The following is a 27,817-nucleotide window of genomic DNA, read 5'->3' as shown; positions in this document are numbered from 1 at the left end:
GTACGATGTTAATGTATAATGTATAATGGTGAAAATAAATATGTATTTGTGCTTGTGTCCACACTTTATGCACCGTGCTGTGACACACATTTTCTTTGTGTCATACCACATGTGGAGCGGCTCAAATGAAGGCTGTGTTCACGCTGCTCCCTCACATTTGGCCCATCTTAAAAAAAAAAAATCAATAAATGTGTACAAGGATAAATTCCGAGACAAGCATTCACATGAACGCTGCCCTTTATTTCTTATTGTTACAATCTGTACATATTTATGCAGCGTTTGTATCTGACTGCATTTCTTTCTCCCTTTCTAAATTCTTTCGAAATCCTAAATTTGACTCAACTGTTTTTCCACCCTGATGCACACACGACAGTCGAGAATGTTGTACTAAAACACTTTTATAGACTCAACTGCAGCTACATTCTAGAACAAACAATTATAATAAACTTAAAGCATTCATAAAAGTAGAAACGGACTGCCGGAGAAACAAGGCAAGACTAAATATACAAAAACAAGACTTAGCATGGAAGCCAGTAGCAAGTGAACAAGGGAACAACAAAGTAGCGGTACAAAATAGAAAAGAAGACCATAAATTCTGGTGTTTTAGCCGCTACTTTTTTCTTAACCTGCTGTATAAACAGTGATGGCTAAATTTTAATCTTGGGAGGTCTCCTTTACTTCAGAACTACTACTGATGGTCTAAATACAGTGCCGCTTGCTAGTCAGTGAGGAATCAGTAGCTCTTTCTTTGGCAGAAGCCAATCACAAGCTATAAGTATATCGCAACGAGCATGTCAATACATTGGGAAATGCAGGAGGTCATTATATATAACAGTATAACAACATAACAGAAAAAAAATCATCACACAGCAACTTAACACTCCAAAAGTATACCTCAGAAATGTGCAAACATCTACCAATACAAGCTTAAAATGAAAAAAAAAGCCAACCTTTGAAAGTTTTCCCATAAGGCATTGCGTCTGAGGAACGCATTCATTGGGGCGCTGCAATGACATCAGTCTCCTTCTGGGCTCTGTGCTCCTCTGGCTCCCTCTGGTGGACAGAGGCAGCATTGCTGCGCCATCCGTCTATGTTGCTTGTCCTACAATGAACTGCTCTTCTGGCAGTAATGCAGTATGGGCAGATTTTAAAATAGCTGCTGTGTTACGATGGTGTTTGTCGCTCTGCTGCCGCCTGCTGTGTTTGCTCTCTGTGCAGCTTCAGCCGGTGTGGGTGGAGTCCCCAGCACACACCTGCAGGCAATCTCATCAGACACCCTTATTATACCCAGCGGCAACTAGGAGCCAGTGCCAGATTGTACTCCTTGCTACCTGTACCGCTTCGTCCAGCGCCTTACCTGTTCCCCGCTTTCTGGCTCACCCTTGTACCCTCGGCTCAGAACTATTTCCTGCTACACTAGTTGTTGTTCCAGCTCAGGTTTGCCTGTAGTATTTCTCAGTTGTATTCTAGTTATTTCCTGTCAGCCTTCTGCTGACAGCGTTTTGTGTTTCTACTTTTGGTTTGTGACTTTTGCTTGTGTTGTACTTTACCCCGCTTGGGACACTTTGTGTTATTAAATACCTTTTGTATTTATCTTTGGTCTGCTTCCCAGCGTTGGGATCCGCCCCTTTTACAAGTGGCTTCTCCCACTTGTGACATTCTGTTTGCTATTTTAAACTTGTATTGGCACATGTAATGTATATTTCCTAGGTACCTTTTGAGTGTTAAGTTGCTGTGTGATGAGTTTAAAGTTGTTTGTAAGATGAAACCATCAGACAGCTCTTCATGAGGTTTTTCATAAATCATCATTGGCTTCTGTCAAACAAAGACATGCCTGCTCCTCATGGACTTGTGAGCTCCACAAAATGTCATTTTATGGCATGAACACGTGCGGCTTATACACCGGTGCGAGTTATACACCGGAATTAAGGTCAACACGGGGAAACCATGAGGAATTATCTGGTGTCTTCCTGGTTAGGACGCAGACTTATGAATCATGTTAATTGCTGACTGCACAAGAGTGAAGAACAGGAAATGCCAGATGGAAAACAGAAAGTTAGCAACATAAGAATCTGTTTGGATGCAGAACATGACAAATTCATGAAAGAAAGGAAATGTAGTTGTTTTAAGACAACAGTCAATAGTGAACATTCTTGCACTATGTTTACAATATTGATGCTGTGATGTTGATGGTGTTTCTTGGACGGCCACAATTTTCTAATGTCAGGAAATGTTTCTAGTTCAGGGCTAGACAGTACCCAGTACCCATGCACGGCATGCAGTAGCACAGGATGCAGGATCCCCTATGCAGCTGCTGCCCCTCTGGTGGACTGCTGTATTACATGTTACTCACAAGACCTTTTTTGTCTTCCAAAGTCAAAATCAGATTTGGTACTTTTCAGGAAACAGCCCATGCTTGAGCCCCAGTAGCCACCCTCGGGTTCCTCCCCTGCTAGCCACCAGTCCAGGGTGTACCCCACCTGTCGCCCAGAATCATCATAGACTCCAGCCCTGACCTGCAGGTCAAAAAGAACGAATGAATGAATATTATAGCATGAGATGATTGCTGTTGGGCATGCTGTGAATCATATCTACTCATGTTGACGCACACGCACACACACACACACACATGCACGCACACGCACGCACACACACACACACACACACACACACACGCACAGTGGAGAGTTGATGTGTTGTGACGTTTGGTGCGTCATTTAGGACTAAAAAAGGAAATAAGGAAGAGACAATACGTGATTCATTTGTGTGAGAGATGAATCTTCCTGCTGTGACATGAAATCATTGTGCTTTATTTCTTTCCAGCACGCTTAATTCGTCACATCACATGACGACACAATTCAACATTGCTGAAAAAGAGGACATTGACGTCAATAAAGATTTCTTCAACACACAAAAAATATCTACACAGTCACCCATTGCCAATTTGCACTTCGGATTTCACGGCTTCACTCTATCACTGTTTTTCAAAAATATAATAATTAATAAATCATCATTGTTTCGTGGTTGAATACGGCCTATTATTAGCCAAACAATGTGCATATGTAAGAAATTTGTTGTACAAATTTTGGGCCTAAATGAAGCATTTTCAAGCATGAATATGGCTAAAATACAAATATAAGGAAGACGCATTCAAAGACGTTGTGATGATATGTAGTAGTCTACACTGGTCAGTGGTGTCAGTAATGTGACATTGAAGAGACAATGGGCGCTGCAGGAAGTACTTGATGATAATGTCACCCTCCCACAGCTCACTTGTGAGACTATATTATGTCTTATTTATGTCTTATTGTGTCTATTACTTTGGGTAATATGAGTGTAAAGGTGACTATAGGGGTGTTATTTCATGCCTCGAAGGCTCTAAGAATGTTTAAAAAACTATTTAGAAAGTCATAAACAGGTTTTCTATGCTCTAACTACAAAAGTATTCCATTTACAAATAAGGAATTCTTTGCGGAGATTCACATATAATGGTCAGGTCTAGCACTAATTAACTGTGAATTTAATGAGGATGAATGAAAATCAGGACATTTTTATCACTTTCTAATAAAAAAGGGGCCAGGAGGGGGGAAAAAAAAAGTCCAGGATTACAGGATGTGAAAAACAAACATCTCCTGGTCACTCTAGGTTAGATACTGTACATAAATAAATGTTACTGACAGCCAATATGGATACAGAGCAAACATTTCTTTCTTTCTGTTAGTGAATAAGCAATCCAAACACTCTATATACATCATTATTCCTTTCTTTTACAATGAAAAAAACATTACAGTAATCCCTCGTTTATCGTGGTTAATTGCTTCCAGACCGGACCATGATAAGTGAATTTCCGTGAAATAGAATTTCTTATTTATAAATCAAATATTCAATTTTTAGAGCGTAAAGAACTCTTTTCCAACCTTCTACATACAGTCTTTAGCATTATTAGAGCCCTGTAGACATGAAATAACACCCCTATAGTCACCCTTACACTCCTATTCCCATCAATGTAACATTATCATCAATGTAACATGGCTGACTCCTAGTGACCAGTGTAGACTACTACATATCATCACAACGTCCTTGAATGCGTCTTCCTTATATTTGTATTTTAGCTCATGTAGCCATATTTATGCTTGAAAGTACATCAATATCACAGCACATACATACCCCTAGCCTACAGTTTGTTTCATTTGATACGCTTAGTAACAGTAGTAACTGTGGCGGGCGGTCCATTTGGTACCTGGGCTTTAATTAGGCTGGACAGAATTTTCTTTGTCAGACACTGTCAGAGCTAGTTTTAAAACTACAAAACAGTAATGATGGAAAATATGTGCCATAGCAGAGTTTCAAGCCGGGGTTGCCAGATTCGTTAGCAATGCGCCAAACAGGCATTTAGAGTGAAGGGAATATTAACATATTAAGTAAGATTTCCGCAATACCAACACTCCATCTATAATAATACAATAATCAATCATAGTATAAGTTGGTAATGACTGGGAGTACACCGCTGCTTATAAAGTTGGCGCTCAGCCAAATGTAACAAGCATAAATAGAACTGCTCGATGATTAAAGGTTCAGACAACTCCAACCATTTACACTACAACATCATCTGAAGCAGTTCACAATCAATATTTATCTAATAATATGACAAAAATATAAAACCTTGCCATAGATGTCAGTTTCCTCCTCAGTCAGCCATTGTGGGCATAAATTATCATGTTGAACAGTTTTGCTCTGATCAACTAATCAGGACTGTGGGCCTGCCTCTTTGTGCTGATCAACCAATCAGAACTCGGGGCCTGCAAGCTGGAACTGAGTGGCGAATCAGAAATCTGAAAAAAGTATCCTCATTTCTAACAGTGTGTATGTGACGTGGGCCAACAATACTGATTCTGAAGGCCCTGGGCAGATTACATTGCTATAGCAACTAGTGATGGAAATTTCGGCTCTTTTAGAGATTCTTTGGGCTCGGCTCACTAAAGAGAGACGGCTCTTTCGGCTCCCAAGTGGCTCCTCAGATTTTTTTTTTTGTCTTAAATTAATTTTATTAGCAAATAATGTTTTCCCTTCTCAATAGACACACTGAGTCAAAATAGGTCAAATCTATTCCAGAAAATTTCACACGAACAAATCGATTTTAAGAACATCACAGAATGTGTTTAACATCGCCCCTCCCCGTGCTCAGTGTGGACACAGAGACGCCGACACACATCTTGACCAATGACATTTGCCTTTAAAAGAAAAAACTAATTGGCTTCCAATTGACTCCCAACAAAGTGAGCCGGCTCCTGTTGTTAAATTGAAAGAGCCATCTCTTAGAACCGATTCGTTCACGACCGACACATCACTAATGGCAACACACAGAGGCTGAAACTTGAATAGACAAAAAAATGTAACATACACATGACTGCAAGCAATGCAACCAAGAAACAATCTACAAAATGAAGGTAATAGACTGTTGGGAAAAAATGAATATAATTTAATGGAACAAATACTACAATTTAACTTTGAAATGTATTGTGTGAGTCCATTCCAGGGTACTGGAGAGAAGGCTATGACTGTTAGGGTATGACCGGCTCTACATTCTTGCAAGGGTGCTGGAGGGTACATGGGAGTTTGCACAACTGGTCTACATGTGCTTTGTAGACTTGGAAAAGGCATTTGACCGTGTCTCTCGTGTTGCCCTGCCCTTCGGTCCTTGTACAACCGGAGTAGGAGCCTGGTTTGCATTGCCAGCAGTAAGTCGAGCCTGTTTCCAGTGAACGTTGGCGTCCGCAAAGGCTGCCGTTTGTCACTGATTCTGTTCATAATTTTTACGGACAGAATTTCTAGACGCAGCCAAGGCATTGAGGGAGTCCAGTTTGGGGACCCTCGGATCTCATCTCCGCTATTCGCAGATGATGTGGTCCTGATGGCCTCATCGGGCTGTGACCTTTAGCGTTTACTAAGGTGGTTCAAAGCTGAGCGCGAAGCTTCTGGGATGAAACTCAGCACCTCCAAATCCGAGGCCATGGTTCTCAGTTGGAAAAGGGTGGATTGCACCCTCCGGGTTGGGAGTGAGGTCTTGCCCCAGGTGAAGGAGTTCAAGTATCTCAGGGTGTTGTTCACGAGTGAGAGAAGGTTGGAGCGTGAGGTAGACAGGCGGATCAGCGCAGCATCTGCAGTAAAGCGGTCGCTGTACCGGACTGTCGTGGTGAAGACAGAGCTGACCTGGAAGGCAAAGCTCTCAATTTACCAGTCAATCTATGTTCTCATCCTCACCTAAGGTCATGAGCCTTGGGTCGTGACCACAAGAACAAGATCACGGTTGCAAGTTGCGGAAATTAGTTTCCTCCGTAGGGTGGCTGGAGTCACCCTAAGAGATGAGAAGCTCGGTCATCCGGGAGCAGCTCACAGTAGATCCGCTGCTCCTTCACATCGAGAGGAGCCAGTTGAGGTGGGTTGGGCATCTAGTCCGGATGCCTCCCAGACACCTACCTGGTGAGGTGTTCCAGGTATGCCCAGCCGGGAGAAGGCCCCAGGGCAGACCTAGGACACACTGGAGGGATTATGTCTCACAGCTGGCCTGCCTTGGTGTCCTCCCGGTGGAACTGGAAGAGGTGGCTGGAGACCAGGACGTCTGGACTTCCCTTCTGAGACTGCTGCCCCCGCAACCCGGACCCGGATAAGCGGAAGAAAATGGATGAATGGATGTAATATTTTAGTTTTATGACAGGGTAATCCTGTTTTTGTCCCAACTGTGCAGGAGAGAATATCTTTTGTCATGATTGACACTCTGGACTGCTCATCTCATTTTATAGGGTTTAAAGCAACACAAGGTTTTTCAATTAATTCTTCAGTGTGGAACATTTTCAAAGCTGAGACAGAAGCCCTGATACGCACTATAAAAAAGTTGTCCAAACACTGGCAACGGAATAATTAAGATGACTATCAACTGATCAAAACACCCTGAGCAAATATTTGCTAAGATTTATTTTTGTGCCTCTGAGCATTGCAGTGTACCGAAGACAACAACTTGTCTGTCACCTCTGTCTATTTCAAAGCTGAAGACCTTTTTAACAAGATGATGTTGACATTTCTCATTTGGATTTTCATTTGTCATTTTCTGTTTTGTCATTTTTCTCTGCAATAAGGAAAATCACCCTCCTAATCTTTTGATAATGTAACAGTGTGCTAATGACATACTTTATGGTCAATTGTGGAACTATAACTATATAACTTTTTTTTTTTTAATTATTTGTAATTTTAGTCAGTGGTAAATGGTTATAAAAGGAATGCTTCATGTCCGGTACATTTCGGGAACTTGACGTTTTCTACTGGATCTTTGCTAAAAAGCTTTAAAAAAGAGAGCTGGTAAAGTTTCATATTTTTTATGATTTTGTAAATCCGAACGATCAAAACTTAGCACGGTGGACGTCTGAGTTGAGATCTTCGGCTTGTTGAGTGTCCTGGGAGCTGAGAAAGGTGTGGTCCTGATTCAAGAAAGAGGTGATGAACTCTGGGAAATCTCTCCGCAGAACTACTTCCAAGAACATGTCTGCCGCTGTTTGGAACCTCAGTTTCACCCTAAAAAAGACAACACAAAATCCAAATATTGCAGCAGATGAACACACCCTCCTAGTCGTTTATTAAGAATAAAGATACTTGATTAGCCACGCGTAATATAAATAATAATTACCTTCAGCACATTTTGAAAGGGTTTGCTAACTGCTAACAGCTAGGATGCTAGCAAACTGCGTGGATACTTGTGATGTGCGATACCACTGATTTCCTTTCTGATCCAATAATGAGTACAATTCAGGCCATTTTTTTTTTTAATTTTACGTCGGGTTCTAAGAGGTTTGGGAAAACTGTCCGACACCTCAGAAAGAGGAAGCAGTGCCCGGTCCACACTGGGGACGCAGGCCTGCTGACCTCAAATGAGGATTTAATTGGGTGGTGGAAGGAATACGTCGAGGCCCTTTTCAATTCCACTGATACAGCTTCTGTAGAGAAAAAGTATGAGGACAAGAACACGGACATGTCCATCATCGTGGCTGGGGTATCTGAGGTAGTCAGGACACTCCTCAGTGACAAAGCTGTGAGGGTTTCGCCCTGAATTCCTCAAGGCTCTAGATGTTGTGGGACTGTCTTGGTGGACACATCTCTTCAACATTGTATGAAAGTCAGGAACAGCACCTCTGGATCGGCAGACCTGGGTGGTGGTGCCCTTTTTCTCCCTCATTTCCAGAAGGGTGACCGGAGGGTGTGTTCTGAATACAGGGGATCACACTCCTCAGCCTCCCTGGGAAAAGTCTTTCGCAGAGTGCTGGAGAGAAGGGTGAAACCGGTCCAACCTCAGCTACAGGAGGTGCAATGTGGTTTTTGTCCTGGTCCTGGAACACTGGACCAGCTCTACACCCTTGCAAGCACACTTGCAGGTGCACTGGAGTTTTCCCAATTGTTCCACATGTCCTCCGTGGACTTGGAAAAGGCACTTGAGCGTGTCCCTCGCGTTGACCGGTGGGAGTCATAGGATCTTATCTCTGCTATTTGTGGATGATATGGTCCTGAATGCCTCATCAGGCTGTGACCGTCAGCGTTTACTGGGGCGGTTTGCAACTGAAGCGTGTGAAGCTTCTCCTCCAAATGTGATGCCATGGTTCTCAGCCGGAAAAGAGTGGGTTATACCCTTTGGGTTGGGGGTGAGGTCTTGCCCCAGCTGGAGAAGTTTGAGTATCACTGGTTCTTGTTCACGAGCGAGATAAGGCTGGAGCGTTAGATGGACACGAGAATCGGTGCAGCGCCTGCAGTGCAGTAATGTAGTTCCTGTACAGGACTGTCGTGGTGAGCCGGTAGGCAGCGCTCTCAATTTACCTTTCAATCTACGTTCCTACCCTCACCTATCCTCATGAGCCTTGGGTAGTGACTGTAAGAGCAAAATCGTGCCTACAAGCAGCCAGAATGAGTTTCCTCTGCAGGGTGGCTGGATGCCCAGGCATGCCCAGCAGGGTAGACCTAGGACATTCTGGAGGGATTATGCCTCGCAGCTGGCCTGGGAGCACCCCCACTCCGACAGTGTCCCGTCTTTGAAAGTGGAAAAGGTGGCCAGAGACCGGGAAGCCTGGCCTTTCCTACTGAGACTGCTGCCGACGTGACCCCGGACCCAGATAAGCGGAAGAAAATGGATGGATGGATGTTTGTCTCTCTCTCTCTGATCGTGCAACTGCTAATAGTAGAGTTTATGATGTACCTAGCAGAGCAGTTTAGACAGAGCTCCATCATGACTTCTCTGGTGATGTCAGTGACCAGCTTGCGGCTCACAAGCTTCTCCTCGTCCTCAAGTTGAGCCTGATGTCGAATCCACTGCCAGACCTACAAAGAAACAGAAATATTCCATTTAACACTCAAAACCGTGGATGGATGGATTTTATTGTCGTTCACTGGAGGTGTTGTCACGTTGTTCTGTTGAAAGACCAGACATAACCGCATGGAATTGTCTGCAACATCTCTACAAAACCAGACACGAACTGATGCCACTGCACAACCTGAAGGTCTATTTTCTTAGAAAACCTGTTTATAACCTAAATAATTTTTTTAACATTCTTAGAGCCCCCTAGAGATGAAATAATACCCCTATAATTACCTTTACACTCGTATTACCCAATATAGTAGACACAATCAAATAAGATAAGACTCGCACATGTTAGCATTGGGAGAGTTCCTTGTTGTTGGTCCTTTACCACTTCCTGTTTCTGTTCCATTACTTCATTTGGTGGCTATTGTCTCATCAATGTAACATTACAGACACCCAGTGACTAGTGTAGAAACCTACATAATACATGGCTTTGAATGTGTCTTCTGAAAGCCTTATACAGTATACCGTATGTATTTTACTTCTTTTAGCCATTTTTATGCTTGAAAATGCTTGATTTAGGCAAAAAAATACGTAAAATTTGCCTCAATATGCATATATATATTTTTTTACTAATAATAGGTTGTATTTAACCACGAATGAGCGATGATTTATAAATATATTTTTGAAAAAACATGTTTTTATATCTTTAGAATGCACAGAAAAGAGAAAGACATGAGAAAGTTCATGTCTCACATACGGATTGTGAATGATGGGCAAAATTCCCCAAAAAAGTGCAATTATCCTTTCTTAGCAAATACTTTAGAGAGCAAGCACAAGACTGCTTAATTGACAACTACTTCCGTAATACTGCACGCCATGGCCGCCATGTTAGTAAGCAGGAACCCCATAGAGTGCACTTTGAAGATGTCCTCGGCACACTGCTTAATTAATTGCTCAAAAAGGCAGTCCAAAAGACCAGATTTGTCATTTTTCAAGTTTCCCAAAAACAAAGATGGGTAGTGTGATAAAAATGCTGTACGTTTATAACACTAGTAGTAAATAAAAACGACTGTAGCCAAGACTCAAAGTGTGGTCCCACACACCATATCTTCAAGCTGCTTAGTTTCTTCATACGACTACAATAAATGCAAAGTCAATTTCATACACTCCCCAACCTGAGGCTTGCGGACCAATGTGGCTCCCTGGAGCCTAGTTTGAGAATCCCTGTTTTAACTCACCTGTGAGCGAGAAATTTCTGCTGTGGCGGAATCTTCAACCTGGCCTCTATAGTAAAAATGTCCTTTTCCTAGGAAACAAATGTGATTGGTGACCGTGTCCAAATTCCTGCTGTGTGTGAAACATGTTCTTACCACACAGCCAAGCGTGAATGAAGAGGACACCCACAGCAATGTTATGTTTCAAACCATAAAGGGTGACTCCTCCCTGGAAAAGCCATAGAAAATGATTATATGACACACTTCATCACTAGTAGAACCACTATACCAAAAAGAACAATAACGTCCAGTACTACAGTATTGTTTGTGTTCATATTTGGATTTGTGAAGTGGCATTGCAGTGCTCGTCTGCAACATTTTGCCTTCATTTCAGTGGTTAACGCAGGGGTGACAAACCCGGTTGAGGGCCGAAATGGACATTGCCTCCCCACCCCAACCCCTATCTTTGTGTCTTTCCTACTATTTATCCTGAAATTTGTAACACTTGTATATTTCTGCATAAGTATAAAAACCTTAAAACCTTCTTGTCCTTTTAACCAACATAAATGGTGACTGAAGCACACTCATATGCATCATCAGTGCACACACACAGATGCTTGTTTGAAGTTGCGAACATGACAGGACATGCCTCAATAATCCAGGCTAAAAAAATGTAGTTAGTGTGGTCAGAGTTTCAGAAAATGTCTCAGCAGTAATGACAAATAGATAAGTAAGCAGCTTACACACCTTTTTTTACACACCTCCCGGTTCCCAGCGCGTGCAGTGCTGGGATTGGAACATACCAATATAATGCACCCCTGTGGTTGCGTTTTCAGGTTGGGACAAAATGCGCATGACAGCTGGTGAATGTGTCTTTATATGGACATAGATTTTTTTAAAACTTCACTCATGTAGTTGAACCTTTTTTTTTTTTACATTGGAGTGGGGGAAATTTGTTTTCATGTCCGTTCATTCCTGCTTGAAATTTCTACTTTCCGATGGTTGTTTTGGTGTAGTTGTTCGTTTCCATAAAGTGATTGATGGACCACCACCTCTTTGCCATTCTCTCAATGTCCAGGAAATATTGTATACCAACACAAAAACACAACAATCTGCGAGATGTGGCATAAATGAGGGACTTTTATGCCTCATTAACGTGTTATTTTGTACAGACAGGGTGTAATAGTTAAAGTGCTGCCATTTTTAGTCATGTACAGTTCAATTATTTTGACTTTTGGTCTGAATGTGGCATCCTTATTAAGAATGGTGGTGAATTTCGTGTTACTGTATGTACAATATTGTTTCCACTGCAGTTTCCATTGCAGCACGAACCAGTTTAACACATATGGGTTAAGGGTTGGGACTTGAGACAATGAAAGAACATTGTTACAATATCGCTACATTCCGTATGACGTTTCTGCTCATTACTGTTGTTAGAGAAAAACCTTTTTCCACCTGACCAGAGTAGTGTGTCATGTCTGCGTAGACGTACATATTATTCTTCCCAGAAAGATGTCACAATATATCATCTGGATATCACATCCTGTTGCTTTTTATCTTGAACACATACACCCAGTCTAGCTGAAGGACGTATCTCTCACTTAGACATCTTTTTATCTTGAGCACATACACACATGGCCTAGCTGAAGGACATACAGTACCTCCTGTCTTATGAGCGATGTCAGCAGTTGTTAACTTGGCTCGAGGAGGCTGATACAAGAGACTGTATTACAAACAACACACAATCCAAAACCCATTGGGGAGGGGAGTCGAAGGTATACACTAGGTCCCCAACTTACAAACATTCGACTTGCGAACATTCAGAGATACGAACGCAAGCTGACTGGTCTATATTTTCATGTATTGTGTAGTAGAGGGCATTGTGACACTGCTAATGGGACCAACAGGTAGAGGAAGAAGGTGGGGAGAGAGTGTAAAGGAGAAATGGAAAGCTAAATTGTAGCTTTATGATACAACCCGGACAGAGCGTGTGATTAAAGTTTATGAAGAGTTAATAGGCCTGCTTAATTGTACACCACCCACAGAACACTACCTCTTTTAGAAGAGTCTAACGACGACAACGATTTGTCCTTTTTGCAATAACTCCTCCTCCTCCACCACAACGACGTATGCTCGACCACTCCTCTTCAAAGGTAAATAACATTTATCATTACGTATTATTATATCATTTTTATTATTATTGTTTTTTTCATTAATTATCCTCGTTTAATATTACTACTACATTTTGGACTCACAGCATCATTTCAACAGCTGGAAGAACAAAAGAATCTCGGTGAGCCTCGCCATGTAAAAGGGCCGGTCCGAACACTGTCATCTTCCACGTTTCCACTTCTTGACTTTTATTTTGTTGTATTCTTTCACTTGTTCTGCCTTGTGTTTCCTCCTTAGGTGTCCTGATTTCCATCTTGGGACAGAATAAGACACATCTACTTCCACTAGGAAGACGCCGCATTGCACCTTCTGATACCTTTAAAGCTGTGACAGCTGAGTCTTCCCGTCCACCTCCACCTCCTGTTCCTCCTGGGCAAGTTTTGTTTTGTTTTTCTTATTTGCTTTTGTACTATCTCCTCCTACGTTCTGGTGTATATTTTTGTAGTTGCCTTTCAGGCTTTGCCTCGATGTTCCATCTCCTTATTTAGCTTAGCTGTTCATTTTTGTTCTTTATTGTAGTTTTCTCTCTCACTGTGCTTTTGGTTATCACACCATAGGTACCTTTAGCCTTAGCTGAGCTCTAGATGTGTAATCTATTGCTAAAGGACTCTTTTACACATATTTATTGATGCTTCATAAATAAATTCTGACAATAAACAGGTAGTCCTTTACTTTGAGTCACATTTGCTAGAAAAATAATTGAAAACCTTTTATCTACAGTATCTATTTATCTCTCTATTTATTAGATATGCACGATATCTTTTTTCCAAACCGATACCGATAACTTTCTGCATCTCAAGACCGATGTCATACCGATAAGTTCACACATTCATGGTGTAGAAATAACACAGTACCTCATCTTTGATGCGCTGTGTTGGACTTCCTCTGAGCAATCAGGATGAGGGAAGTCAAACAATAAATGATGTATGTCTCATCCCAATTTCAGGATGCTTGCTGATGTGGAAGTTCGGTGTAAATAAAGGATGGCAGCTACGGCTATGACTAGGCAAGGTTATTTATTTGCACAGCACTACTCTGTTAGCAAAAGTCAAGGGACTTTCTCAACTCACACAACACACTTCCGGCTATCAAAGTATGAGCGCTTTGGGCTATGTCCTGTTTAATTATGTTAACAAAATAAGGGTGCCATAAAAAAAAAGCTTACACCATCTTTGAGGAAGCAAATAAAGTATACTACTTTTTCAAAAGTAAACATCTTTTGTGAAAGTGTACTCCTGTAAAAAGACACTTTATAACATTTAGATTCAAGTTGAATGGTTTGATATTTAAATACTGGTTGAAAATAGCCCTCTAAGAAATCCAAAGTTAATATCATTAAACAATTCATGGAGAAGTTCATCCAAAAAAAATTCTGGTTAGTGCTCTCATTTAAACCATGCAAACTTGACCCTGCCTCTTACAAGCCTCGGAATCAAGAAGCGTTAGGAACCGGAATCAAAACAAGGAATTGGAATTGAAACCGTCCATTCATCCATCCATTTTCTATGCCACTTATCCTCATTAGTGTCGTGGGGGTATGCTGGGGCCTATCCCAGCTGACTTTTCGGCAAGAGGCGAGGTACAGCCTGGACTGGTCACCAGTCAATGGCAGGGAATTGAATCCGGAATTGTTCAAATTCATACAATTCTCAACTCTAGCGTTAACATCACAGGCAGGAGAAAAAAGGAACGCGCTTGATTCGCTCACCTGCACAGTACGGGTAATGTCGCATCACTGGAGAGTTTTTTGAAATTATTATTATTTTAAATGTTATCGGATTTATTGGTATGGCATCATAATTGCCTTATATCGGCCCACTAGTTATCGGTTTGATAATTAGCGTGCACAAATACTGTCTATCTATGATGTTATGTAATTCAAAGGTCATATAACCTACCCCAGGCATGGTCAGCAGGTCTTTAGAAGTCACCCTGACGTGATTGACAAGCTTGTCAAGCTGGTTATCACCTTCAGTGTGGATCTGAAAGAGCTGACACAGGTGCTTCTCATTGGAGAACATGCACATTAAGATGTGGACAAGGATGATACTTACTTCCTGCATCGGCTGGATGAGGTTCTGGTCGTAGACCATGAAACCATCCACACCTGCCTCTATTTCAAGCAACTTGAGTCTGAAAGGAAAACACAAAATTCCTATGATTTGATATTGTCATTTCTATTTTTCATTTCCTTATTCTTTCTAAATCACACGACTTCGCTGATTCTCTCAGAACAAGAATGACTTTAAATATTTCAGTCGCCCGAGATCTCCATGAGGAATTTGACGATAAAGGCTGTGTACCTGCTAACAGTGGCCATCACTGTCCTGTAGGATTCGCTGTGGGGGTCCTCGGGAAGGAGAAGAGCGGCCATACCTCCTGTTGCCAAAGCTGATCGCCGATGACACGTCTGAACCAACAAGTCCATGTAGCTGCGCAGAAAACGCTTCTCCATGTTGACATATTTACTGCGGTCAGGAAGCAGGAAGGCCCGTCTGTGGCCTACATGATGTAGATATATGACTAAATACTACAATACTACTTAACAGAGTATCAGGAGCCTACATGACAAAGATATAAGACTAAATACTATAACACTACTACCACATGAATAAATGACTGCACAAATGAATGTGGATGATGGGCACGAATGAATATGGATGGACATTCATGAATGAAGGAATATGGATGGACAGAATGAATGAATGAGGATGGACATGAATGAGTAAATGTATATGGGTGGACAGGGGCGCAGTCTAATGGAGGAAGTTAGGACAACTTCAGGGGCCCCAAAAGATTCGGTAGGTTAAAATTTAAATATAATTTAGCTGTCTACTGCAGGTTGAGAATATTTTTTTTTATCAAATATCGTCCATATCCATATTGACCAAAAAGAAACATCCACTGACCGATCACCCCATCCCCCACTAGTTCTACTAGTGATGATTGTACTAGGGTGGCTAACAGAATATTTAGAAACAAAAATACACGTCTTGTTTTCAGTTAAAAAATGATGAACATTGCCCCTTAATACCGTGAGACTCAAAACTAGTTTGCAAAATGTCAATGGAATTAATGACTGAAAGGGCACTTTATATTAAGTTTTATGGCAACCTTATTTCCAGCACTGTCACCATAAGAAAATAAAGCCATCAACTTTACCCCTTCTTACACAAGCCCTTTGTGGTGTAATGGTAAACCCTCCAACCTTTATAGGTAGAAGGTGTGTGCTCAATCCCAGGCCTACAAAGTTTTTTAAAAATTATTTGAATTTGTTGTTTTGTACCAAAAATGTAACAATTTGTTTTGCATGTATTTATATTACTCCAAAACAAAAGTAAATGCAGGTTCAAGTAAACTATCGTAAATGTCCCAATATGACTTCAAAGTAAAAAAAACCACTACATTTTTAAGGTTTCCCATAAGGCACTGCGTCTCAGCAACCATTCATTGGGGTGCTGCAATGATGTCACCTTCCCTCTTTGTGCTTTGGGCTCCGGGTCCTAAGGCTGGACAGAAGCAGCAGAAGCAGCATTGCAGCCATTATATTTATATGCTTTCTATGCTCTCCTCCAGTGAAATGGTTTTCTCAAACGCAAATGCATTATGGGAACACTTTAAAATGTTGGGGTTTTTCATATAAAACTCGTATTGATACATGTTTCGAGATTTCTGAGGTGTAACATTTGAGTGTTAGTTGCTGTGTGCTGAATTTAGTGCTGTTAGTAAAGTGTTATTTGAAAGATGGAATCATGAGTCAGACTGTTATGTTGTTATACTGGGTATATATACTGCAACTCCACTGACTTCCAACTGGTTGACAAGCTGAGTTTATTCATAGCTCATGATTGGCTCCTGCAAAGAAAGAGCTACCGTTTCCTCACGGACTTGTGAGGATATGCCACTTTATGATGTGGACACATGGTTTATACACCCGTGCAGCTTATATAAGAACAAATCTGGTTCTTCCTCTAAATTTGGTGGATGCGGCTTATACACCGGTGTGGCTTATAAACCGGAATTTACAGTAGTATAAAAATAGCTTTTAATGGGTCAGCTAGGTCCTAGAGCTGTTGTGACAACTGCTGCCCAGGTGTGCCATGTCGCGTTTGTGTGGCTTTTCTTATTATTTTGGCCCTTGCTCTTCCTGGTTTTGGTCTTGTGTCTTTTTATTCAGACCCATTATCTCTGGCTGGAGGCGGAACCACCAGACACACCTGCAAATGATTGCACCAGGACTCTTTTAAGCTGATTCTCCACAGCTGGGAGATCCTGGTGAATTCCTCCTTGTATCCCACAGCATGCTTCACAGTTCGCTCGTGCTGTCTTTTGCTATTTTTTTCAGCTGGAGTTTGGGACTTTGGACTATCTTGCTACTAAGGACTCTACCCTCCAGCTCCTCTTTTGAACTGTTCCTAATCTGGTGACTTCCCCCATGGTGTGCACATCGCCTTTTGTTGGACCTTTTTGCACTGAATACATGTGTTTTGTCGCTCCACCTGCCTCCTGCCTCTGCATCTGGGATCCAGTAACACAACGTCACAGGCCCAAAGTCTTTTTTTTATGCGGCTCAGAATTCCTGGCAGCTGAGAATTCATGGATGAGTGAATATAGATGGATGGATGGACATGAATGAATATGGATGGATGGACATGAATGAATGAATATGGGTGGATGGACAGAATGAATGGATGAAACTCACCAAATTTATTGACAAAGGAGGCAGAATAATCCCATAATCCACAGTTGAGTCCTGCTGAGTGTTCTCGCAGCTCGTAGAGAATCTCCTCCATTTCAAATGCCGCTAATACATTTTCTATTAAAACTGTGGCCTTGATGCTGCCCTGAGGAAGAAGCAGCTAAACATACACACATACACACAAATCAGTGATAACGCAACCTTGAAATACAGCCAATAGATTAGGAGTGATGAACAAAATGAATTGTGAGTAAAGTTATTGTATTGTTAGTTATTGGTACACAATGTGGACATTCCATCACTTATTGCAAAGTCAGGTTTAATAGTAAACAGAATATATAATAGTAGTACTAAACCTTGTTTTGTGCCCAAACAAATATGTTGTTCCATAATCTGGCCTCCAAAAAGCTCTCCACCTAAACACAAACAAATAGAAGACATACATTTTCAACTTAAAGTCTTTTTCTGTACACTTGTCCTCATGAGGCTCATTTGAGATAGAGCCTATCCGAGCTGACACATGGTGAGATGGAGCCTATCCCGGTTCGCTATCTACACCAGCAACTGGTCAGCAGTGATAATCTTATGTTTGCATTACTCTTTTCAATACTAACCGCAAAATCAGCATTGATGCCATTGTATTCTGCGTATTGTTTTCTGCGTGGCATGCAATATTATTGGTACAGTATTAGAGTCTTATTGGCTCCACACGTATCTTTATTTTGGATCAAATATAATCAAATTGACAATAGAAGGATGGAGGTATAATTTCAAATAAAATATGGAGGAAAGGATGGCTAATGGTTTCAGGTAATATATTCGGAGTGTTTTTACAGTGGAGGTGTAAAGTCGAATGCCCTGAGGTCATATCATTTGGAATGAATTTTCAACTTTTTCAGGAAAAAACATTGTTCCGTATGCAGCCCTTGATGTCATCCCATATATGATGTACGTGACATACAGTATTTATACAGTACTGTATATACCCTGTTACACATGTGTGTTCAACTTACTTTGGACAGGTAAAAAAAGGGCCCACTCTTGCTTTCAAACAGAGTCTTTCCACAGTGAAACATCACAAGTCCAAAGTCAAAGAGAGGACCAGGAACCTCCTTCCCCTTCACCTAAAAATCCATACAAGAACACACAAGATGGCTGACTTTCCTCAATAGACTTGGACTCAACTATCAGCACTCATTGTAGGCTTTCTCTGTCTTGTGTATGCACAAGGAAACAACAATTGGCATGTTTCAACTACGAACATCATCATCACTCATTACATTACAATGTTAAAAGTACCATCATATTGTGTTCCACCATATTCCAAGCACGCGGACGAATCATGAGCACGGGAGCCTGGGATATGTGTGGAGCATCTGTTTCAAACATGGAAAGAGGTCAGTGGATACTACATCTGTGTCTCCAATGTTTTCCAGGAAAAACGCTTACCAGGAAAAGCATTGTGCACCGCGGTCAAGACATTATGAATTCCTTTGATCTGGTTGTAAAATGTCGGACAGTTGCCATCGTCAAAGTCAACCTGTAAAAGAAAAATCAAACAAAGGTTCTGATTGATGACTGGATTCATCCATCCATTTCTTTTGCGTATCCAGATTCGGGTCACGAGGCAGCAGTCTCAGTAGGGAAGGTCAGACTTCCCGGGGCCTTCCCCCGACTGGGCAAGCCTGGGACACTTCACTAGGGAGGTGTTCAGGAAGCATCCGGACTAGACTAGACTAGACTAGAGCCACCTCAAATGGCTCCTCTTGATGTGTAGGAGCAGTGGCTGTACTCTTTAGTTCCTCCCATGATGACCGAGCTCTTCACCCTATCTCTTAGGGTGAGTCCAGCCACCCTACGAAGGAAACTCATTTCGGCCGCTTATAAGCCCAATTTTGTTCTTTCGGTCACAACCCAAAGCTCTTGACCGGGTGAAGGTAGGAACACACATTGACAGGTAAATTGAGAGTCTTGCCTTCAGGCTCAGCTCTCTCTTGACCATGACGGTCTAGTATAGTGACCACATTACTGCAGTTGTTGCACCGATTCCCTATCAATCTCACGCTCCAGCCTTCCCTCACTTGCGAACAAAATCCAGAGATACTTGAAATTCTCCATCCGGGGCAAGACTTCACTTCCAACCCGAAGGGTATTGTAGGAGCCATACAATCCACCCTTTTCCAGCTGAGAACCATGGCCTCAGATTTGGAGGTGCTGAGTCTCATCCCAGAAGCTTCACAGTCAGCTGCCAACTGCCCCAGCAAACGTTGAAGGTCACTAGATGATAACGCCATCTGGACCACATCATCTGCGAAAAGCAGAGACAAGATCCTCAAGCCCCCAGATTAAACCCCCTCCATGTTTTGGCTGTGTCAAGAAATTCTGTTCATAAAAATTATGAACAGAATCATTGACAAAGCCTTGGTGCAGGCCAATGTTCACCAGGAACAGGCTACACTTACTGCTGGTAATGCGAACCAGGCTCGTGACTAAATGGCAAGTAGTCGCGTGCCACAAACCCCGTACTCCCGGAGCACCCACAGCAAAACACATGCACAGAGTTAATCATCTGACGCTTGCTGAGTGAAAGTCTCATAGAATTGGGGATGTCAATGGCACCTGTATTCCTTGTGCTGGGGACTGGAGAGCTTTCAGAAAGCGCTGGGTGTCACAAGGAGCCATATCACCCATATCCACATGTCGCCTCTGGAGCCGTGGAGGTACAGGTGACACTCTCCAACTTGTGTCGCTTCTGATGTTGCTGGTGCTCTCTAAGAAGTCTGGCAGATCACCAGACAAGTCCAAGTCAGCCTTCCTGGATACTCGCAACCGCAAAATCTGAATGGAGTAAAGAAAAGCACTAAGATACGTGAAACAGACTTCTCAGTCGTAAACGAGTCCGTCTAAAGGCTTTCACAAAAAAAGGTTTACAAAGTTGTAAAGGTCTTGTACTTCCCTGTATAATAATATTATTAATAATAATAATGCTATTACTGCAAGTGACCCATACGTAAAATACTATAAACTCACACATGTTCTATTCCACCAAGCCCACCTGGGGAAGCCAGGTAGAGGAGGTCCTCAGTCTATGTATGAACGTGTTCTGCTGCTATGACGGCGTTGAAAGTTGTTTGTAAGTTGGAACTTACACCTAAATTTTAGTTAAATAAGGGCCGTTGCAAAAAAAGGGAGAGACGGGCTTATTGGGAGGAGAAAGTATCAATAATGAGAACACTACACTACTTAGTTATTACTGTCCATTTCATAGGAGCAGATCCTTTCACATGTTCAAAGATACCATCTTCATCCTTCATGACGGTCAGTGTTTGAGCTCGTGATGTGTCGTTCATGAACGAAACGGCTCTTAGAGATGGCTCTTTATTGTAGATGGTTCTACCTGATCCACTGCTTCATCAAATGTGGAGATGAGGTCATACAGAAAGTGCAGGCAGTCGGGGGTAAAAAGTCTTTCATACATTGCTTCTAGTCCTGCTGGAGGAGGACAAATCTCCACACTCACTGTTTCCTGTCAAGAAACAGTAAACAGATGGCACACACTTATCTCAGGTGGAAGATGATACAGTGTACATCTACAATGATTTTTTTTAAAGCAAATACATGTATTTATTCATCATCTGAATGAGATATTGCCCGTGTGGGTGCAAATTATTATTATTTTTTTTCATTTGATTTTTCTATATGTGAGATTTCAATCAATATCATCATAAAAATACACTTTATTCTATTTGAGTGTGGAATGAAGGGACACTAGTTGTTGATTTAGTTTCAAAGAGGGTATATAATGCATGCAATTTAGCGCTCCTCATAAGGGAGGTCCAAGGTGCAAAAAGAAAGAGAAAATGTGATACTTACAGACATACTGAAGGCAGATGTCGTTGGCTGAGTGGAGATGGACGATGAACTTTGCCTGGCAACGTGCTTTTGGAACTGTTTGAACAGAAGAATGTTTGGACATAGCTGTAGGTTAAAGTCCAGCTCCATGGAATCTTCCACACAGTAAAAGTTATACTCATATTTACTTTGTCAATCAAGTTATTTTCATTCAAAGTCCTATTCAACATTTCTTGAACAAGAAGCACTTCATTGGCTGTGCATAGAAGCAGTGCCTGTTGAAAGAAACAGCGGACCACAACAACAGCTTCAGGGGGTACACTTCAAAAGTGGCTTAACAAACCCTGGCTCTGTGCTCAAGATGCAGCTCAACAAAACCTAAGTCCCCCGACAAAGTTAAAGGGTACTGCAAGGGTACTGTGGTGATCAACTTACTTTATCAAGTCCAGTTCTCTGCTTTGTGCAGTTGAAAAAGATTATTACTGCCAAAAGCAACACTGTCACCGCCAACAGAGCGAGGGAGGACCGCTGGCAGAACAATAGTGAGCGTGTAAATGCGCAAGTTAACACTGATTATTAAACTAACTATACCCTACTAGTCTTTTCATTTACTGTATCAACACTCAACATTGCACAACTTTACCATATTAACACTTAAAAATGAATACACTGGAGCAACAACTTTCTTTTTTATCTTTGAAATATGTATATTGTTTTCAGATTTTACTGCTATATATTAGAAAATGCTGTATCTCGTTGTGACCTCTAGGTGGCAGTGTTGACGTGTTTTGTGGCGACCTTTACCTTTGTGACAATTTTTCCTTTTTGTTAGAATAAAAACGGGTTTTGTGGCAGTTGATTGATGCCTGAGTGTTTATTCCTCTAGCAAATATTGTAATACACGAAGACTAATGGGCTGAGCACTCATGCAAGGACTGCTGTGACATATACGTCTGCAAACATTGGCCGAGTTAATATTTCATATTGCAGTTTATCGCTGATGCACAGCTCAAAAATTGAGTAAATGTAGCCTATTCTCTCAGCTGAAAATCTCCATCTCTTATGGAGAATTTAATCAGGGAATGCTAGCGGATCAGTGATACTCGAAGTAGCCACTCCTGTCGTAGTGCTGCCCGAATTGTTCTTGCGCCCACATCCACCGGGTTGTCAATAAATGGTGACACCATCTCCAAATGAGTTATACAGTGAAACAGCGGCGCCTTCATCGCCGATTTTAAGATGAAAGTCTGGACATAACCTGGTCGGGACCAGATTATGAGTTTAGCCTAAAGCCCTGTCCACACAAAAACAACGTAATCCACAAGGCACACCTACGTGTGGCGGTATACTGTAAACAGACACGCAAATGGTACCACGTGACGCTCTAAACTATAGAAGATGGAATGCATGCGCATAAGTCTGTTGTCTTCACGTTTCCTTTTTTTTTTTTTTTTTTTTTTTTTTTTTTTTGTCTTCACGTTTCCAACGCTCATCTAGAATTACGACAAAGTGGAATTAGAATTACTTCAATGATTCATTTTGGAGAATAAGACAACAAAATATCAGGAGAATGTTGACTGGGGTGAGTCATGTCCGTCGAAATATTCCGACATTATGTTGGCTTGTCGTCAAGGCTCACTTCTTGTCACGTGACGGTGACGGGTCTGTAGCGTCATCGTTTCTGTAACACAGCGGTTTGGTCGTTTATAAGGAAATGACAAGCCGGCGTTTTCAGATTTTCCCACTCTGGAAGCCGTTTAAAAAAAATACAATCTCAGGGCACCCAGAACTGATTTAAACCCCGTAGAGAACATTTGGGGATGGATGGCAAGGGAAGTTTATAAAAATGGCCATCAGTTCCAGACAGTTGATGCCCTTCGTGAAGCCATCTTCACCACTTGGAGCAATGTTCCCACTAGCCTCCTGGAAACACTGGCATCAAGAACAAGAACAGTGGAGCTACTCATTACTGAGTCCTACTGAGAACATTTTTTGTTCCGGTTTGGAGAATTTTTTTTGTTATTTTTTTGAGCGATGGTCTTAAACTTTTGATCAGCTGATAAACAGCCTATTTCAGTTTAATTGTTGTTTTCAATAAATTACTTTTTCAAAGTGCTTTTTTTCTCATCCCCCCTTCTTGCTTTTGCATATTGTAGCTCTACTTAAAACCTCATTAAGATCCAAATGTGCAAAATGCAAATTCTAGCAATTTTTCAACTGGTCTTAAGATTTTGATCAGGAGTGTACTGGCATACACCAACAAGTTGATTCCGACACTAACTGTAACGTCCCTGACATGTCCGATTCGGTCGCAAATGAATGGAACAGAGTGTAATACGCTATGGAGTAGAAAGTCCGCCATGATGGTGATTATGAGAGTTGGGCGGGGACAGGCGGACAAAGGTGTACAATGTATTCACTAGCTCTGAGCTAAGTGTAAAATAAAGTTATACACTGTGCGTACACTGATGAACAAGAGAGCACTCTCCAGTACTTCCTCTAGAGACTCCAAAAAGGGTGGGTATTCTGAACTGCTGTTTGGCGCATAGGCACAAACAACAGTCAGGACCCGTCCCCCCCCTCAAAGGCGGAGTGAAACTACCCTCTCGTTCACCGGGTTAAACTCCAAACATACAGGCCACAAGCCAGGGCGCAACAAGAATTGCCACCCCTGCCTGTCGCCTGTCACTGCTGGCAACGCCGGTGTGGAACAAAGTCCAGCCCCTCTCGAGAGGACTGGTTCCAGGGCCCTTGATGTGAGTTGAGGTGAGTCCGACTATACTGTATCTAGCCGGAACTTCTCAACCTCGTGCAACAGCTCAAGGCTCTTTCCCTACCAGAGAGGTGACATTCCATGTCTCAAGAGCTAGTTTCTGTAGCCGAGGATCGGACTGGCAAGGTCCCCGCCTTTGACTGCCACCCAGCTCACTCTGCACCCGACCCCTTTGGCTCCTCCCATGAGTGGTGAGCTCATTGGAGGGGGGACTCATGTCGTTTCTTCGGGCTGTGCCCGGCCGGGCCGCATGGGCGTAGGCCCACCAGACGCTTGCCATCGTGCCCCTCCTCCAGTCCTGGCTCCAGAGGGGGACCCCAGTGACTCGCATCCAGGCAAGGGAAAACGTGGTCCAATGTTTTTTATCATCACAGAGGTCTATTGAGCCACTCTTTGTCTGGTCCCTCACCTAGGACCTGTTTGTCGTGGGTGACCCTACCAGGGGCATAAAACCCCCCGACAACCTAGCTCCTAGGATCATCAGGACACGGAAACTCCTCCACCACGATACGGTGGTAGTTCAGGGAAGACTATAATGTATATAAATGTGTAAAAATCCATTATATTGCAGAAGTATGACCGACATATACAGTAGATGTCAATAAAAACCCGAGCTTTTTTCTTAACTTTTTCCTTCCTTAGTATTACTAACGTTTAAGAATCAACATACCAAATAATAATATATTGTATGAATATTTATATAAACATTTTCATGACACATACATCTCTTGTTTGTGGGGAACTTGAAAAATTACAAATCTGTTTTTTGTCTAATCTTTGAGAGTAATTAATGGCTGATCAGTGTGTTGTGACGTTCAAGAACGAACCGGTCGTTTTGAACGGCTCGTTAAGATAAACGATGGGAACCGGCTCGCAGCTGGAAACCGTTCTTTTTTTCCCAGTTAAATGGGCAGGACCACGGCACCGCTGCACGGTGCTTGTTAGATATGCAAATAGCATCATGCCACATTGTGCATAATAAACAAATAAACAAACAAAACAAAAACAACACAGAAACCCATGGATGCACCCTGCCTCTGAGAGCAGTAGCAGCAGCGATGTGTTTAAATTCTAAATGAGGAGGAATGGAGCGTCAGTCAGAGAGTAGTTCTGTTGCTCTTTATTATTAACAATATTCTTGTGTGGATATCTTTGCACTAAAAGTTGTTTTGCACGGGAATTCATTGTAGCCTGCTTTGTTTTTTAATGTCTATACATGTTCAAGTCATGGTTTACACCATACACAGAATTTGTACAAAGGGTAATTCAAAATAGGGACTTCCCTGTAAAAGCAGAGTTATATGGCGCCACACTGTGGAATATTTACAATGAATCCAGATCAGACTTTAAATTTAATCCACACGTCAAAGGTTGTAATCAATATTTCAAAATAATTCAAACTCAAATTTGTGGTATATCTAAATAAATTCCTCCCAGTGATTATTTCCAAGATAAAACGAGTTAAGGCCAGGCTGGCTTCTTAAAACTTAATAAATATAAAAATGAGCCGAATGAGACCGTTTTTAAACGGCTCTTTGAAAGGAACGGACCACCAAGATCCGACTCCCTTCAAAAGAGCGACAAATTCCATCTCTCGTGCCGAGGACATGTTTTCAATGCAATGTTTCTGGATTCTGCTCACCATCATGACGGCCAAGTCCGCGCAGGGCCTAATACGGAAGTGGATGCCTAGTCGGCAGTCCTGTTTAAGTCTAGTTTTCCGTGGTCTGGAAAGACGACAGAACTTCTTTTTCACCCGATTCCGCCAAACTACTCTACCACATTCAGTCCGGTAGGTCGCGGTCATGTACCGATGAAGTCAGGTGCCGCCCGCCGAACATACAGAAGAAAAAGAAGAAGAAGAAGAAGAAGAAGAAAAAGCTATCCACTTCCGTTTCCGCTTTCCACGCTGCATCCTTGACAAGTTAGCGAACGTAGCGCATGTTTTCAGACATTTGATCAGCAATGGAAGGCAAAGCACACATTCAAGATGCCATTAAAAGCCAAGGAGAATTAGTTCGGAAGATGAAGTCTGAGAAGGCGAGCAAAGAGCAGGTCAGCAATCTTTCAATCATATTCTAAGTCAGCGTGTGTAACATTCTTAATCTGTGTTTACTTAATATACACACGCATATAAGATATTGATTTAATTCATAAAAGTGGTATATCACATTGCAATTGAACATCTCATTTTCATCACCGGCTTCCCTTACCTTCTGCTAGCTTGGTTCCGAAATGCCATTCATGTGTAGACCTTATAAAATCTAAATACAATACAAATAAAAATAAAAATGTAGGCTAGCAGACATTCGACAGGTAAAAACATGAAATGTCTGTTTACATCGTGTGTGACATGGAGTGTATGCGGACGATGACGCAATAGCTTGACACTGCGGTTAAACTGGAAATACTGTATACGATACGTAGTCTTTAAATATTCATATGTACTGGTTATATTATCAGTGTGACTTTCAGATGAACATATTAGTTTTATATAATCATAGATCAAGAAATATGTCTTCTCTGCCGATTTAGGGATCGTCAGCAAAGTGCTAACCAGAGTCCATTTTTAATACTAGGGTTATTGCAGTATTTTGTATGTATGTGCACGAGGCTGGATACTTTGATTGACTTGGTACATCTTATGTTCTGTCCTCCTCAACTGTGATGATGATGATGATGATGATGCATCATACACCGCCACCCAAGTGTTAGGGTTGCTTACCACTTTTCTCCTGTTCTTCCTGCCTGACCTTGATCATCATCACATGACCATCTGTGGAATATACTTATTGCTTCTTTAAAACTGGCTGCTTGCTGACATTCTCATTGGATGACTCCTCCACCTCGGCCATGTTTGCTGTGCGTACCTGCTGTGATATGGTGGGCTTCCCACGCTCAAACTTTGTGCAATCTTGGCGTTCTTTCATGGGGATTACCGTCGCACAGGTATGCCTCACTTCCAGTGTGTTTCCGATCTGATGCCGTGTTGATGTCAAAAGCCATGTCATTGTGATTCTGCCACTGCTTTGTCCATCACAGATTGATCAAGAAGTGGCCAAACTTCTGGAGTTGAAGGCACAGTTGGGAGGTGATGATGGAAAAAACCAGTTTGTCCTGAAGACAGCAAAGGTAACAGTGTGCACAGCTACATAAGATATTGTTGAATCCTCAATGCCTTTCCAATAGAACTGCTCAATATTGGCTTTCTTACCATTATCTGATACAGTAATCCCTCACCACTTCACGCTTGGAGTTTCTCAGCTTCACTGTCACGTTTTTTCCGGAATGTATTAATTAATAAATCATTGCTGTTTTGTGGTTAAATACGGCCTAATATTAGTTAAAAATATGCATATTTAAGCAAATATTACATTTTTTCCCCTCAATTAAGTGTTTTCAAGCATAAAAATAGCCAAATGAACTAAAATACAACTATGAGGCAGTCAGAAGACATTGTGATAATATGTAGTATTCTACACTGGCTAATAGGTGTCAGTAATGTTACATTGATTAGACCATAGCCACTGCAGGAAGTACTGTACAGAACAGGAAGTAAAAAAAGGTAATAGCATATAAAGGTGACTATAGGGGTGTCATTTCATGTCTAGAGGGCTATAATAATGTTAATCCAATCCAATCCAATCCACTTTATTTATATAGCACATTTTATAAACACTGTTTCCAAAGTGCTGCACAGACTAGCAAAACCATAAATAATAAGTAAATAAAGGAATGTAAATGTAAATAATAAGTAAAAATTACGACAA

The 27,817-nt window shown here is 41.7% G+C and overlaps 2 protein-coding genes across 6 annotated transcripts in view; one reads left to right on the top strand and one right to left on the bottom strand.

Annotated features, from left to right (window-relative positions):
• Nucleotides 1-7,359: 7,359 nt before the first annotated feature.
• Nucleotides 7,360-26,282, bottom strand: ugl (ureidoglycolate lyase). Of its 4 annotated transcripts, none has more exons than XM_054792300.1 (16): nucleotides 26,261-26,282; nucleotides 21,296-21,370; nucleotides 20,820-20,948; nucleotides 20,042-20,260; nucleotides 18,872-18,962; nucleotides 18,722-18,798; nucleotides 18,436-18,546; nucleotides 17,779-17,838; nucleotides 17,426-17,582; nucleotides 15,027-15,225; nucleotides 14,778-14,856; nucleotides 14,622-14,714; nucleotides 10,708-10,780; nucleotides 10,576-10,643; nucleotides 9,233-9,354; nucleotides 7,360-7,566 (listed from the first exon to the last, which is right to left on the bottom strand). In XM_054792300.1, exons 2-16 carry the CDS (start codon nucleotides 21,299-21,301, stop codon nucleotides 7,395-7,397), a joined length of 1,656 nt encoding a protein of 551 aa, XP_054648275.1. In that variant the 5' UTR covers nucleotides 21,302-21,370; nucleotides 26,261-26,282; the 3' UTR covers nucleotides 7,360-7,394. The 4 variants fall into 4 exon arrangements, with proteins under 4 accessions (XP_054648275.1, XP_054648272.1, XP_054648274.1 ...); XM_054792297.1 differs by lacking the exon at nucleotides 26,261-26,282 and adding an exon at nucleotides 25,690-25,867; XM_054792299.1 differs by lacking the exon at nucleotides 26,261-26,282 and adding an exon at nucleotides 21,710-21,827.
• hars (histidyl-tRNA synthetase) overlaps nucleotides 25,859-27,817 on the top strand; it is a 14,050-nt gene continuing 12,091 nt past the window's right edge. The window contains exons 1-3 of one of the 2 annotated variants that reach the window (XM_054792301.1): nucleotides 25,946-26,102; nucleotides 26,757-26,996; nucleotides 27,090-27,179. In XM_054792301.1, the coding sequence (XP_054648276.1) occupies nucleotides 26,901-26,996; nucleotides 27,090-27,179 (186 nt within the window). In that variant the 5' untranslated portion in view covers nucleotides 25,946-26,102; nucleotides 26,757-26,900. Of the gene's footprint in view, nucleotides 26,103-26,756; nucleotides 26,997-27,089; nucleotides 27,180-27,817 lie in introns of both variants that reach the window. The other variant, XM_054792303.1, reaches the window with a different exon arrangement.

This window comes from Dunckerocampus dactyliophorus, chromosome 11 (genome assembly GCF_027744805.1).
Source record: "Dunckerocampus dactyliophorus isolate RoL2022-P2 chromosome 11, RoL_Ddac_1.1, whole genome shotgun sequence".
NCBI classification, from domain to species: domain Eukaryota; kingdom Metazoa; phylum Chordata; class Actinopteri; order Syngnathiformes; family Syngnathidae; genus Dunckerocampus; species Dunckerocampus dactyliophorus.
The sequence above is the reverse complement of the archived record's forward strand: the minus strand, read 5'-3'. Positions and strand labels throughout refer to the sequence as shown.

Coding starts and splice junctions, on each gene's coding strand:
- ugl (XM_054792297.1), bottom strand. CDS start 25,854: ATGACCGCGACCTACCGGACTGAATGTGGTAGAGTAGTTTGGCGGAAT. Junction 10,644..10,707: donor CATTCACGCTTGGCTGTGTG/GTAAGAACATGT, acceptor TTTGTTTCCTAG/GAAAAGGACATTTTTACTAT. Junction 9,355..10,575: donor CAGAAATTTCTCGCTCACAG/GTGAGTTAAAAC, acceptor GTTTCTTTGTAG/GTCTGGCAGTGGATTCGACA.